A 13503-nucleotide genomic window follows, 5' to 3' on the forward strand; every position below is an offset into this window, starting at 1 on the left:
ACATCACACTAACTGACATGCATCATGCATCTCATTTATTTACAGGAGCCAGGCAGTTTGTGCCCCTGAAGCCTCGAGCGCCTTGGAAGCCCTAATGCCCCAGTGCAGGGTCTGCATTCTGTTAATTACAGCACTGAGACGCCCTTACGGGTCAGTACTGTGGAAGCCTCTCGAAGGCCTTTTTTCTTGTTGATTGTTAATTGCACTTTGCACGTGTGGCCACTTCGGGAGGGGGACACACTAGGCGTACGGTGTTCCTTCCCACCTATTAGAGGGAGTTGGTCCCAGGGGGTTACCTCATACTAACTGTGTTGTGTCACACTAAATTTCACTGCCTCTGTCCAGCCTGAAATCAGTGCTTCAGCACAGCAAATTATGTGCACTCTCCCACACCTTGTCACTGGGCCCTGTGGCCCTATAGCGCCATTTGCCTGAACAATAATTTGGTGCTTTGTCACATTAAATATTCCCTGGCTTTCTCCAGACCTAAATCTTTGAGTAAACACAGCATATTATCTGGGCGCTGTAATACAACGAGACAGGCAAGCAGGACGAACATTACATGGAGGAGGAAACCATTTTGGTCCTCCCCATAGAAAATGAATTTTGTGAGGCCATGGGTGCCTCTAGTCATCATGCTCTGACCTCGGCCATCGAACCACTTGCGAGATGCCTTATCCAACTGCTGTATGCATGCCCTGTTTCACTCAACCTTCCCTTGTCCAAACCATGGGGTCTCCCAATGGGCACAGACCAACCTGCGCACCGACCTGCTAAGCACAAGACAGAGTCAGGAGTGGATATGTCTGCTTTTGATTAGGTTAAACAGGTGTTTTTAGATCGCCCTAACCCTCCCCTATTGGCAACCTCCCCAGATGTAGAGGACGATGACTTCCAAGGTGACTCAACTGATGAACAGGCCCATCGCGGCCTTCAAGATGATCCTCGTGGTCCACAGAACCCCGAATATGTGCAGGAATCCTCTGATATGTTGCACCCAGATTAGCTACTCCACCCCAGATCTTCTCAGTGGTTTGCCTCTGACAAAGTCAGTTCTTCCATAGCTGTCTTAGAAAAACCCCTGGGGAAAGACATCTGTGCTAAACTATGCAGCAACCGCCCTTCATTATCAAGTAAAATTACCTCTACCACAGAAAGTGACCCTAGAATGGCCACCTTCTTACAGAAATTTGTCAATGATCCCAAGAAGGGAATTGACAGGCCCAGGAAATCATGCCAGGACAAATTATTAAATATCACTGGGCCCCTCACAAAAATCATATAACTGGCTGAACAGGCGAAGTCCTTGGGCACTCCACTGTCACCAGAAATGGTTTCCAGGTGGGACCAAAGAGCAATCATATTTTTGCGAAATGCCAATTGCACCCTCTCGGCGGAGAGGCGCTGGTCACTACTCATTAAAGTGGATCCCAAACTGGGAGTACTAGCTTCCACAGAGGCCAGGGCAGTGGCACAAGGTTGTCTATTCTGCAATCTTTTCATCAAGAAATTATCTAAGTTTGTGACCACCTTCACATCGCTAAGGCCCAGTCCTCGATTAAAAAGGTTTTCTAGTCACACCTTTTCATTGGAGCTGTTCGTGGTAGGCGGTGCTCGACCGGCTGCTTATACGTGCAAGGCCCCACCAGATGACAGGTCTTCCGCAAGGGGTCAGACCAGCGGAGCCCCAGTGAATTCTTCCCCACCAGAAGGGGCCAACAAGGGAGAGGCACCAGAGGGATGCACTGGTAAGTGTTCATTCTGATTTTTCCTTGCCTGTATGGAGGCGATTGGCACAATTTCTACACAATTGGGAGCCCCTTACCTCAGACTTTTGGGTTTTCCAAACAGTCTGTGGTTTCCAAATACAGTTATATGGCTACCCGGTCCAACTTTCACATCCAGGTCCCCTGACTTTTTCCCAGGAGCAAGTTGCCTTGGTAGATCACGAGGTCCAGGATTTACTCATCTCTCACCCCTTACCCTGTGTTTGCCTCTCGAATGGATTACCAGATTCCCTGTTACTTCAGTTGGAAGGCAGATCCTCAAGCTTTGGCAACAGATGCATTTCTTCAAGACTGGTCGATTATGAGGTTGGCAGCCCAAGTACAGAGACAGGGAGTGCAGGTGGTCGTGATCACACTTTTTGAGGATATCAAGTGTGGTTTCCAGTTCTTCTGGAACTTTCTTGGGATTTTCCAATTCCTCTTCCTCACGGTCCAGATATTCTTTGGGAACCCTGGGGTCAGAATCACCTACTAGTCCTCCAAGGCCATCTTCCCCTCATGGCCTGGAGGATTACCAGTAAAGACGGAGAGTCCCGGGACTTTCACAGGATGCTGAAAGATTATTGGCCACAACCTGGGCGGAAGGGACCTCTAAGCGGTACAAAGCTACATGGGCCAAGTAGGTGCGTTGGTATATTCAACGCAAAGAAGATCCCATGGGGTGCAACGTTATCCCCTTCCTGAATTTTATGGCATCTCAAGGTATGGCTTACCGCACGGTTAACTCTTACCGGTCGACCATCTCAGTGGGCATCTCCCTATTCAAGGTCTATCTGTGGGGGAACACCCGCTGGCAAGTAAACTTCTGAGGGGTATCTGTCTTGCTCTGCCACCAAAGCCGAAGTACTCCAATCTCTGGGATGTAAACATCGTTTTGAATCTTTTTCAATCATGACAAAGAAATTAATCTCTCTCACGTAAGGAGTTGTCAGCAAAGTTAGTAATGCTGTTGTGCCTAATTTCTTGTCATAGGGTCTCGGACGTAAGAGCCCTAGACATTTCGAGCCGGGTCTTTATCCTTCTAGGAGTGACCAATGTTTCCAGCAGAACCAAAACAGATTCCAGAGTAATGTCTTATCTGGCCTTCGATAAGGTTCCCACACTGTGTGTAGTTTGCAGTCTTAAGGCATATGAGAATGCAACAGGATGTACATCCCCCAGGTGAAGGTCAACTCTTGATCTATGTAAAGGAAACTTTCACAGCGTTCTCATCACCCACCATTGCTCGCTGGGTTATGCAAGAGACCGGCATTAATGTAGGACTCTTCGGAGCCTATTCAGTCAGAGGGGCTATAGCCTCGAAAGCCTTTTCTCTAGGGGCTAGACTAAAGGACATCATTCATGCGGCCGATTAGTCAACGGACTTTATGATTAAAAGATTTTACTTTGGTGGTGGATAAGCTTCGAAAGAGCATAATCCTTGCCTTCGGTCCTGACATTGACTGCAACATTTCCTAGCTGTTGTAAAGGAAAGTTTCAATTCTATTAAGGACACAGCGGCGAGCATTGTATGCTCTCTCCCTTCCCCACGTGAAGAAGTCTTTCTCTTGACATGGTTAAGAGTAAATATTCTGGTTTCCTTTCGGGTTTTAATGCAATGTCATGCTATTGTCTTTTTTGGTTGAAGTTATGTCAATGATGATGTTCTTGTTATCGTTTTTTGGATCATCCTGAAAGTCCTCATGCTCTATCAGTTTGTGTCTGAGGTTTATTGAATTCCATTTTGTTCTTTATCCTCAGGTAACTATTCCACTAAAGGTGATTAATGCAGAAGGGGCTTTTCTATTGCGTCAAGAAAGAGGAAGTGCCTGAGAAGAAGGTAGATTATATGGACGTTGGGAGGAAGTGTTTATTGGCTGCTGTGTTTTTTTTTTAGCCCTTTCCTGTGGAGTTATGGAAAAGGTGGTTTTCGTCTTTAAATACTGCTGAATAATAAAAAGGAAAGAAAGATGAGCATAATCCTTGCCTCTGTGTCCTTAATAGAATTTAAAATGTATTTTATGATAGCTAGGAAATTTTGCATTCCTGTTTATTCCGTCAGATTGCTGCAATCGATTAACGATCAATGGCACTTTATTCTTATTGGCACTATGTCTACTTAAAATGTTTAAAATTAAAAAAAATCTGAATTTTCGTTCCGCTTATTAGATATTTGTCATTTTGTTTATTATATTTTACCCTATTTTTCTTATTTGGTTTCGGATTTTAACGGTTTTGCATTTTTACTTTATTACTGTTTTGGTACAGCATACATACTTTACACATTGCCTTAAATTAAGCATGTCTGCTCTGTGCCATAGCTACTACAGGGCTTAACCTTAAGTTAAATTAGATACTTTAAGGGTTCACACTAACAAGGGCTGTGCTGTGATTATTCCTCGAGGTAAGGAGACATGCACCCTATTTAATAATCCAACTTCTTACACTCTCAATATTTTGGGGGAGAGGCAGCTGCTGGTGGAGCTTTATGCCCCTCCTGAGAACCATATAGTCATACCAACCTGTATCAGTGTGCTCATCTTCGCTTTCTTCTTCATCATTATGTTTTGCACCTCCTCCTCTCCCACATCTCGTGCCCACTATCCTGATTCCAAGAACTAATGAGAGGAAGGAACTTTTTCTGAGACTTAAGGCACTCTCATGTGATCGTGATGCTGTTATCTGGTGTATGTTCAGTTCACAAGCAGCCATAATATGGCCTAAATATGTATGTACCACAGGGGGTGATTAACCCCTTCCTGTCGCATTTTAAAGTACTTAGTTGCCAATGTGAAACGGCACTCTCTCACTCATGCACCAACCTTTAATAAGTCACTACATGCAAGTCTCTAATGTAAATTTCTATAAGCCTTTGAAAATAATTTTGTAGCATGAAGAACGTGAAAAGTGAGTAACGTGTGAAGCAAATCAAGAGCAGAAGCATCACATCAAGAATCTTAGAAGAACTCCTTGTTCAATCAAAATTCTATAATATCTCTCTGCTGTACCCCCAGGACTGGTCCCACTGATCTGTTTGGGGCGGTTATGGAGACTACATTACCTCCGCCCAACCCCGTGAGAACTCTAGCGGTGTCGATTGTGTCTCATTGAATGAGTACTGTTTGTTCTTTAAATACTGCCCAGATTCACCAAGGGTATGACATTAACCCCTGCCCTCATCAGATGACTAATAACTACACACTGTATTTAAACTGATTTTGTAGACGTCTGCTACCACAGCACACAAGGTAGAAAAACCCATGCTCTCCTTCAACGTGTGCTTCAGCATGTAACCCCAATATTCTCCCAATGTGTTTTCTGACAGGATCTTTTTAGGGGTGAAAAATGGTCAAGGCGATGAGCCTCTGAAATCACAAGAACACATATCAAAATAGAAAAGCAAAGTATCCTTCTGCCAGGCAATGTGAACCCTAGTTGTCGGATCCCAATTGTGAAGAAATCACTGAGTCTACTTTTCAACCTCGAGCCCTCTTTCAATGTAATCTACAATCCATCTTTAGTTTAATTTTGTATTTTGAAAACTGTCATGTCTAGTGCTGCTTTCCAGCTCAAGGCACCCTAGCGCCACTAAATTGTGTGGAGCATGCCGCTCTTCTCATCTCCACCATCCAGACCGAGGAATCTAACCTTGCAGTTTGTCTAAGGTGGGTCCACAAAATGTGCCAAAGTTAAGAAAAACGTTAATGTTCCCTCTGTAGTGCTTCTCTTTTGGAAGTCATGTTGATGGTGTTGCTGAGGCATCTAGAGAGACGTTATAACACAGAAAGGCAACAGGGCTTAGAGCTCTACAGGACAACTTTAGGTTAAACACAACCTAGGTACTATAAAGGTGATGTGGTACACCAGCTTAACATGCTCCAACTGAGAATGAGGTTCAAGACCTTCAACCAGATTTATGCAAGAACTTCTTTCTACTGGAAGGCCCTTGTGTCAAGAGAGCTCCCTGACTGTTCTGGCAAAGGGTTAAGGGGACATGACAACAGTATGTACTTTTTTTCAAGTTCAACACTAACCCTCTCGGTGCCTTCTCCCCACCCGTAAAATAAGATTACTGCCATGATTAACCAAATTCTAAACATGCACTAGGATTACCTGGACGGAGGTACGTCACTGCTGTCCTTGGACCCGTCATCATCTGGCAAAAGACACGGAATTGCTGAGCTGTCCATCTCTGCACATGGGGGAAAATGGATCATTTGTATCAATGTAAAGTAACAACAGGGAGGTTAAATAAAATAAAGTGCAAGATACTGAAGAAGGGAAAGGTGACCACAAAAAAGATGGACAGCAAAGTTGTAAAAGTTTTACATTTCTATTGTACATGATCAAAGATAGCAGGTGTCCGGTGCATACCACAGAACAAATGATTGTGCAGTGTTGTGTCTTCATCTGTAGTAGTTTTTTTTTTATGTGTGAATAAGAAAAAGTTAAGTAATTTTAGTACCGGTAGCTCTGAAGACTTTGTAGGCAGCGATATGTTCTTTTCATGTTTTTTTGTAAGTAGGCACTGCTTGAACGTGCTTGCATATTTAGTTGATGCTACCGTTTAAATCGTGCTGATTTAAATATAATTGTAGAGGTTGGTGATGTGCAGACCACCCATTTTGTGATATGAACATGAAAACGTAAATACTCAGCACACAATGCCAATCCAACAAGTCCCACGCAGCGCAGTTCTACGGCGACACTGCATAGAAAGGAATTGAGTTTCATTCCAATTCAGTCTTTGACCTTTGGACTGGCAGTCTCTAACTGAGAGGAGATGCGTCTTTCTGAACCAACACAACCATGTGCAACAAGGGAGCGAGTTCAACATTTCCATTCACTCTCCTTAAAGGTTTAGCTCCAAGCATAACTTCGATCATATGCAATAATTGGCCTTACTCAAAAAGCAAAGTATAAACAATGTAATTCGGGGGGAAGTTCTAATACGTAGAGCAAACTAAAAATGCCCTACCAATACAGAAATTATACATATCCAGAATGACTAAAAACGTACGAAAAAAGGCATTGGAGACACTGCCAAGCCTAAATTAGGCCCAACAGCATTCGGGTATGATCACTTTCAAATGGGGCCGGCTCCTGTGCCCCTCACTCTTGTGCCCTTGGGATAATTTCTCTTCACTGACCACAATGTGTTTCTGTAGAATTTACGAGTGTCGTGTCTTTTTAAGAAATGTTTTGTACCATTGCTAAGGCGTGAAGAATGTACTAGCTGTAGAGGATCTCATTCGTTTTGTATTCACATGTTATCTCCCCCTCTCATTTGCTTTGGTATTGGTCGATTTTTAAATGCAGGTGCTGGTTTAAGAATAATTATTTCTATCTGTTGTGTTTTTTTAAGGTTACTTTAGCCGAAATAAACTACAGATGAATTGATTTGCTGCATTTTCACACACATATCTCAACAATTATTTTACGATCTTTACTTATGCTACAGATAACAAAATGACGCATTTGTTTGATGGCAGGGATGAGACTGAACATGTTCAATTTCATCTACAAACAAAATGTGGAGTGAATCACTGTGTGCACGATCTGTGTCTTCATTCAAAAAAAGTCTTAGGATTCTGACCTGTGGTTCAAGGCTTTTCAAATTCGCTGATCTATCGAACAACCAATACTATATTGTACTTTTACCTCCGAGGCAGGTTTCCATGCCTCTCACAGATGGTAGGTGAACAGACTGACAGGATATTTACCCTAGAACACCCTCTCATTCTAAGGAAAAAAGCCATCTCGGGTGTGTATAATAACAAATCCGAGAAGAGCAAAAATTGCCTGACATACTTTAAACACCAGCAATTCAACTGTGATTGAAATGGGCACCTGTTAACACCGGTCTACAACAGGCCACTGTTTTAAAGTGACTATCCATATCTGATTTTCAAACATCCATGTATCAAAGCCTGTTTACATATAGGTACTAGTGTGTGGCGTCAATCACGTTTCGATGATGAATGCCTTCACTCGTGGTGTGCTATATACACATCGAGAGACATTTGAATTTCACTTAACTTTTTTAAGTCTGTGAGAAACATTAGCAAAAAGCAAATGCATCTGCGCAGAAGGACTCGTTTTTCTGCGCTGGCGTGTGATACCCTTGTTTCTTTTAGACTACGTACAATATGATTTGTATGTACAATAATGAAACACACGATAATAGTATATATTGCAATAAAACCGGGAACTCCACCGCAATTCTATGTTTTCCCGTAAATACACTTTCGTTTTTCGATCTTAACTTTACAGGTCAGTACATAAATGTGGCAGTATCCTGAACATGTTGGGGGTATGTATTGGAGTTCGCAAAATCTCTTTGCCATCATTATTGTGTTTGGTCTGATATGTAGATTGCATGTCCCTCTGGTTTGTGAACCTCCATAACATTTAATGAGTGCTACTCACATGGTAAAAGAAAAATGGATATATCAAGCACCGTAAAAGTATAAGCCCAGAAACATACGTGAGAGCCAAAATACCTCGCCAAGCGGAAACGGGATGAACACATCAAACACAATCTCTCCCCTCCCCCGCCGCGTGGCCGTCAACAAAAACACTATCTGGTTCCGATAACAGAAAAACTAAACCTTCCCTTTATTTTATTTCACTGGTAATAAAACCTTCCTTTAATAAAGTCTGCAAAACCCTTCACTGAAGACGGAATACTGGAAAGAAGCCCAGTGACAGCTATCCTTAAAACTACATGAGACAAACATTACAGTTTACAGCGAAAAGTGGACACAGGGCGCGCACACACGCTACACAAACGCCGATAACGGAGCATGTGTGGGCTGCAGATGAAGGACTATTAAATATGCAGGTGGTAGACTAGAGCCACAGTCCAGCGCTGTCAAAACTCTGAACTTTAATTACATTCCAGGCGTTAACACGGAGTGCTAAAAATAGCTTCTTCAGCCGTCCACACAGGCTCTACCGCTGTACGCCTTGAGTGCTCGCCCGGGGCATGGCAGCAACAGCTCCCTCTCAATCTGTGTGCAGAAGTGCACTACGAGCAGAGCATCTGGAGCTACCCCCGAGCCAAGCAGGAACAGCTGGGCTGAGGCCACGAGGACTAGGCACGCAGGCAGGATAAACACGGGAGCGGCGCCGAGGCAGGCCCGGTGCTCAACTCAAAGCCGCCAGTGGAGACTCATCTTATCCGGATTCCGCCGGCCGCAGAAAAGTGCTGGAAAGATAAGAGGAAGGGATGACGAGGGCGCCCGAAAAGGGCAAAGCAATATCCGCTGCATCTGGCGGGAAAATACGCCAGGAAGGCCCAATCGCATGTGGCTGGGAGCACTTCACCTTAATCCCACATTTAAGCGGGTCATGACACTTCCCTGGGTAACGATACCCGTATTTCTCACCAAGCAACCAAATAAGTCACAGCACTTGCCCAGCAAGGAAGTGACATTTCCAAGCATGGCATTCAGTAAAGTTCAAGTCTATATTAAATCATAGCTCAGTGCATCTAACCCCTTCACTGCCAGGCCTTTTCCCCCTCAGGTACCAGGCCTTTTTTAAGCTCTTGGGGCAATTCGCACTTAGGCCCTCATAACATTTTGTCCACATAAGCTACTCACGCCAAATTTGTGTCCTCTTTTTTCCAACATCCTACGGATTCTACAGGTACACAGAGTTTGTGGGTTCCCCTGAAGGAGACCAAGAAAGTAGGCAAAATACCTCAAAAAATATTAAAAAAATAAAATGGGGAAAAAAAGGCTGCAGAAGAAGTCTGGTGTTTTTTTGCCCTGAAAATAACATCAACAAAAGGTTTGGAGTGCTAGAATCACCATTTTCCCAGCTTTCAGGAACAGGCCGACTTGAACCAGAAAACCACATTTTTCAACACAATTTTGACATTTTACTGGGACATATCACATTTTTACTATTTTTTGTCCTTTTAGCCTCCTTACAGTTAGTGACAGAAATGTGTGTGAATCCAATGCGGGATCCCAGAAAGCTAAACATTTCTGAAAAGTAGACAAAATTCTGAATTCACCAAGGGGTTATTTGTGTAGATCCTACAAGGTTTTCCTATAGAAAATAACAGCTGAAATCAAAAAAATATTGAAATTGAGGTGAAAAAAAGCAATTTTTCTCCATGTTTTACTCTGTAACGTTTTCCTGCAATGTCAGATTTTTTAAAGCGATATACCGTTACGTCAGATGGACTCTTCTGGTTGTAGAAATATATAGGTCTTGTAGGTTCATCAAGAACCCTAGGTACCCAGAGCCAACAAATAAGCTGCACCTTACAATGGGTTTTCATTCTATACTGGGTATATAGCAATTAATTTGCTGAAATAGAATCTAGTAGGTTTTCTGCCCCCCCCCCAACCGGGGAGTGGATCGGGGGTAACTGCCCCAGCTACCCACTGATGGGCAGAACAACTTTGGTCCCATTTATTTGGGGTGGGAGTATGGCCATACCCCCACCCTCTTTTAAAAAAAAAAAAAAAAATCTTCCCTGGTCTCTGGTGGGCTTTCTGTCCCCCTTGGTGGCAGATGGGCCTTCCAAAAATAGGCCGATCAGCCCCCAAGAAGGGCAGATATGGCCAACAGTAATATGCCTGCATGGGGAGCGACCCTTGCCCAAGGGGCTGCCCCCCCCAAACAAAACACACACATACATACACACACACACCAATCCCTGGTATCTAAGTGCTCTCTGCCCTCCCTGGGGGCAGATCGGCCTAATAGAAATAATCCGATCTGCCCCCAAGGGGGCCAAAAATGGCCTAAAATAAACTTACCCCCTCCCCCAGGGGAGCGACCCTTGCCTAAGGGGTCGCTCCCCTTGCATGAAATTGGTGCAAAAAAATAAATAAAAATCCCCAGTGCCTAGTGGTTTCTAACCCCCTTGCTGGCAGATTGGCCTAATAAAAATAGGCCAATCTGCCCCCAAAGGGGGGCAGAAATGGCCTAAAATAAATTTGCCCCCTAAGGGAACGACCGTTGACAAAAGATCGCTCCCTTTGCGTGAAATTGACGCAAAAAAGTAAAATTCCCTGGTGTCTAGTTGTTTCTGCCCCTCTTGGGGGACGCTCCCCCCATCAACATTTTTTTTTTTTTTTTTTTTTTAAACACCCTGGTGCCTAGAGGTTTCTACCCTCCCCCTCCCCCCGGAGGCAGATAGTCCTAATAAAAATAGGCCAATAGAAATGGCCTAAAATAAATTTGCCCCCTAAGGGACCGACCGTTGACTAAAGATCGCTCCCTTTGCGTGAAATTGACGCAAAAAAGTAAAATTCCCTGGTGTCTAGTTCTTTCTGCCCCTCTTGGGGGTCGCTCCCCCCATAAAAAAAAAAAAACTGGTGCCTAGAGGTTTCTACCCTCCCCCTCCCCCCAGGGGCAGATAGTCCTAATTAAAATAGGCCGATATGCCCCAAAAAGGGGCAGAAATGGCCTAAAACAAATATGCCCTGCCCAGGGGAGTGACCCCTGCGTGAAATTGATCACAAACAAAAAAATCCCTGATGTCTAGTGGTTTCAGAAATGGCCGTAAAATAATTTGCCACCCTAGGGAGCGGCCCTTGCCCAAGGGGTCGCTCCCCTCATTACATAAATAAAAAATACATAAAAAATCCCTGGTGTCTAGTGGCCATTTCTGCTGCCTGATCGCATCGCCATCGGGCAGCAGAAATGCTGAGAGTCATCAAAGGAAAGGAAATGACATCATCAGATGCCACAGGAGGGTCCGGGAGAGTGGGGAGGGGCAGGGGGGAGAGGAATGGGCGCTGGGGTGGATGAGGAAGCGATTCCCCTTTATCCCTGCCCAGGGGGAGAGGAGTGCTTGGCCATCGGGGGAGCGCTAGCCCATAGCAGGACATAACGGTTACATCCTGGGCACCCGAGCAGTGCAAATGAGGACGTAACAGTTACGTCCTGGGCATCCTAGGAGTTAAAAGGAGAAAAACGTTTAAACACATCGATGGCGTAAAAGATAGAGGAAGGGCAGTCAATCGGGCACACAAACCGCCAATAAAGTAATATGGTACTGTTCATAGATAGACTTTAACAACCACCTGCCAAAGCCAATAGGTCTTGCCTTTTGGCTGCTAATGAGGGCATACTGGGTAGGACAATGCCTTTTGCCAATGCTATTTAGCACAGACAAAGACAAACAAGCATTTGCAAAGCAATGGGTCTCACGTTTGCTCGAGTTAGAGCTATTAGCGTTGTAAACTCCTAACCGGACTTTTCTTGCCACATAAACTGAGAATGAAAAGTAGTACAATTTCACATAAGGGAGCCAATTTAATGCGCCACGAGCATGAAGGCAAAAAGACCGGTCCGGTTTCGTCTTTGCATAGTTGAAGAAAAAAAAACAAGTGTGTGATTACACTGTGTAAAATCCTAGAATTCGTGAAGGAGCACTAAGATAAACAATCAAATTAAACTGGTAGTCATGAAAAGAACTAGATTAGTGCCGAGCAAGATCGTGCTGCCAACGAAATAAAGAGAAAAAGTAGTCCAGAAACCATACGGAAAACATGAAGCCTCATATGTTTTCAGTAGTTGGCCAGTGGGCTAAACACCGGAAAAGGCATGACATATGTATGCCTTTCACTAATGAAATTAAGCGAATTTTAAAAGGCAAGCCCATGAACCAACGAAAGTGATAGGCGTGACATGGGTGTGGTTAAAAGCCCACAGAGAGATTACAACAGGGAAACAGAGCTTGAGCGCTCAACTCTAGGAACTGTGTTCTTTGCCAAAGCTGTGCAGCATCGAACAAAAAGAAATGCACAATGATGTGCATGAAGCAGCCATCACTATTTTGTTTGCAGTTGCAGGATAGCGGACATCAAAGCTTGAGAAGCTAAATAAAACATAATTTAAAAAAGGCTCAAATGTATGCTAAGATGCTTTTTGAAGATGGAGGGGCCGGCAAACGACTGACATTGTCGAGCCCTTCTGAAAATGAAAAAAAAGGGGGTTTGGGGAGGGAAGCAACACTACAAGGAGGGGCAATGGTAGGGTAAGAGTGCAGCAGAGGAGGGATAGGAGAGCAACAGTGGAAGGGGCAGGAGGTTAAAACGTGAATACCACCCCACGGCTGCAGCAAGGCATGGAGCATAGTGGGCAAGGGGTGAAAGGTGCAGCTGCAGCGGGCAGCAATGGGGGAGTGAGACAACAACAATAAGCTTTGGGGTGGAGAAAGCAATGGATGAGTTGGGGACGGTAGCAATACAGAAGGTGGGGGGATCAGGGATAAGAGAAGGGAAGCAGAAAATGGTCAAAAGGATAGTAAGAAGGCCTAATGAAGGGTATGAGTGAAACATAATATGAGGAAGGAAAGCCAATAAAAAGCAATGTAGCAGATAAAAAGTGACATGAAAGCCCATCAATGGTAAGCAATGGGCAAGGCCAAAGCCCACTATAAGTTTTTGCAATGGTGCACAAAAGGAATTTCAACAATGGGAAGCGCAAAGCTGTCTGTAGGCGAGCAAAAGAAGGTACAGTAACGAGTTCCGCTTCACCAAGGGTATGGAATGATTGTGAGTGCCTTCTTCAAACCAGGTTGTTAGCCAGTTCTAGATGTTGAGCATACATTAATTTGGAAGGTCCAGATTAGCACGTTCTGCGAACCTCTTGTGGAATCTGTTTTTTTTTCTTCATTTTGTGGCACCATGGGTTATGAAGCATTTAGCAAAAAAAAAAAACGGTTCCGCTAGTCTTATCAGGACTAGCAGAACCTGTGTCTTCA

At 44.2% G+C, this 13503-nt stretch overlaps 1 protein-coding gene across 3 annotated transcripts in view; it reads right to left on the reverse strand.

Moving 5' to 3' along the window:
* Positions 1-13503, reverse strand: part of HMG20A (high mobility group 20A) — a 216973-nt gene that overhangs the window by 135547 nt on the left and 67923 nt on the right. For all 3 annotated transcript variants that reach the window (XM_069222199.1, XM_069222200.1, XM_069222201.1), the window contains one exon: positions 5880-5958. In XM_069222199.1, coding sequence (XP_069078300.1) covers positions 5880-5956 — 77 coding nt within the window. In that variant the 5' untranslated portion in view covers positions 5957-5958. The remainder of the gene's footprint in view (positions 1-5879; positions 5959-13503) is intronic.

Source organism: Pleurodeles waltl, chromosome 3_1 (assembly GCF_031143425.1).
Source record: "Pleurodeles waltl isolate 20211129_DDA chromosome 3_1, aPleWal1.hap1.20221129, whole genome shotgun sequence".
Classification (NCBI taxonomy): domain Eukaryota; kingdom Metazoa; phylum Chordata; class Amphibia; order Caudata; family Salamandridae; genus Pleurodeles; species Pleurodeles waltl.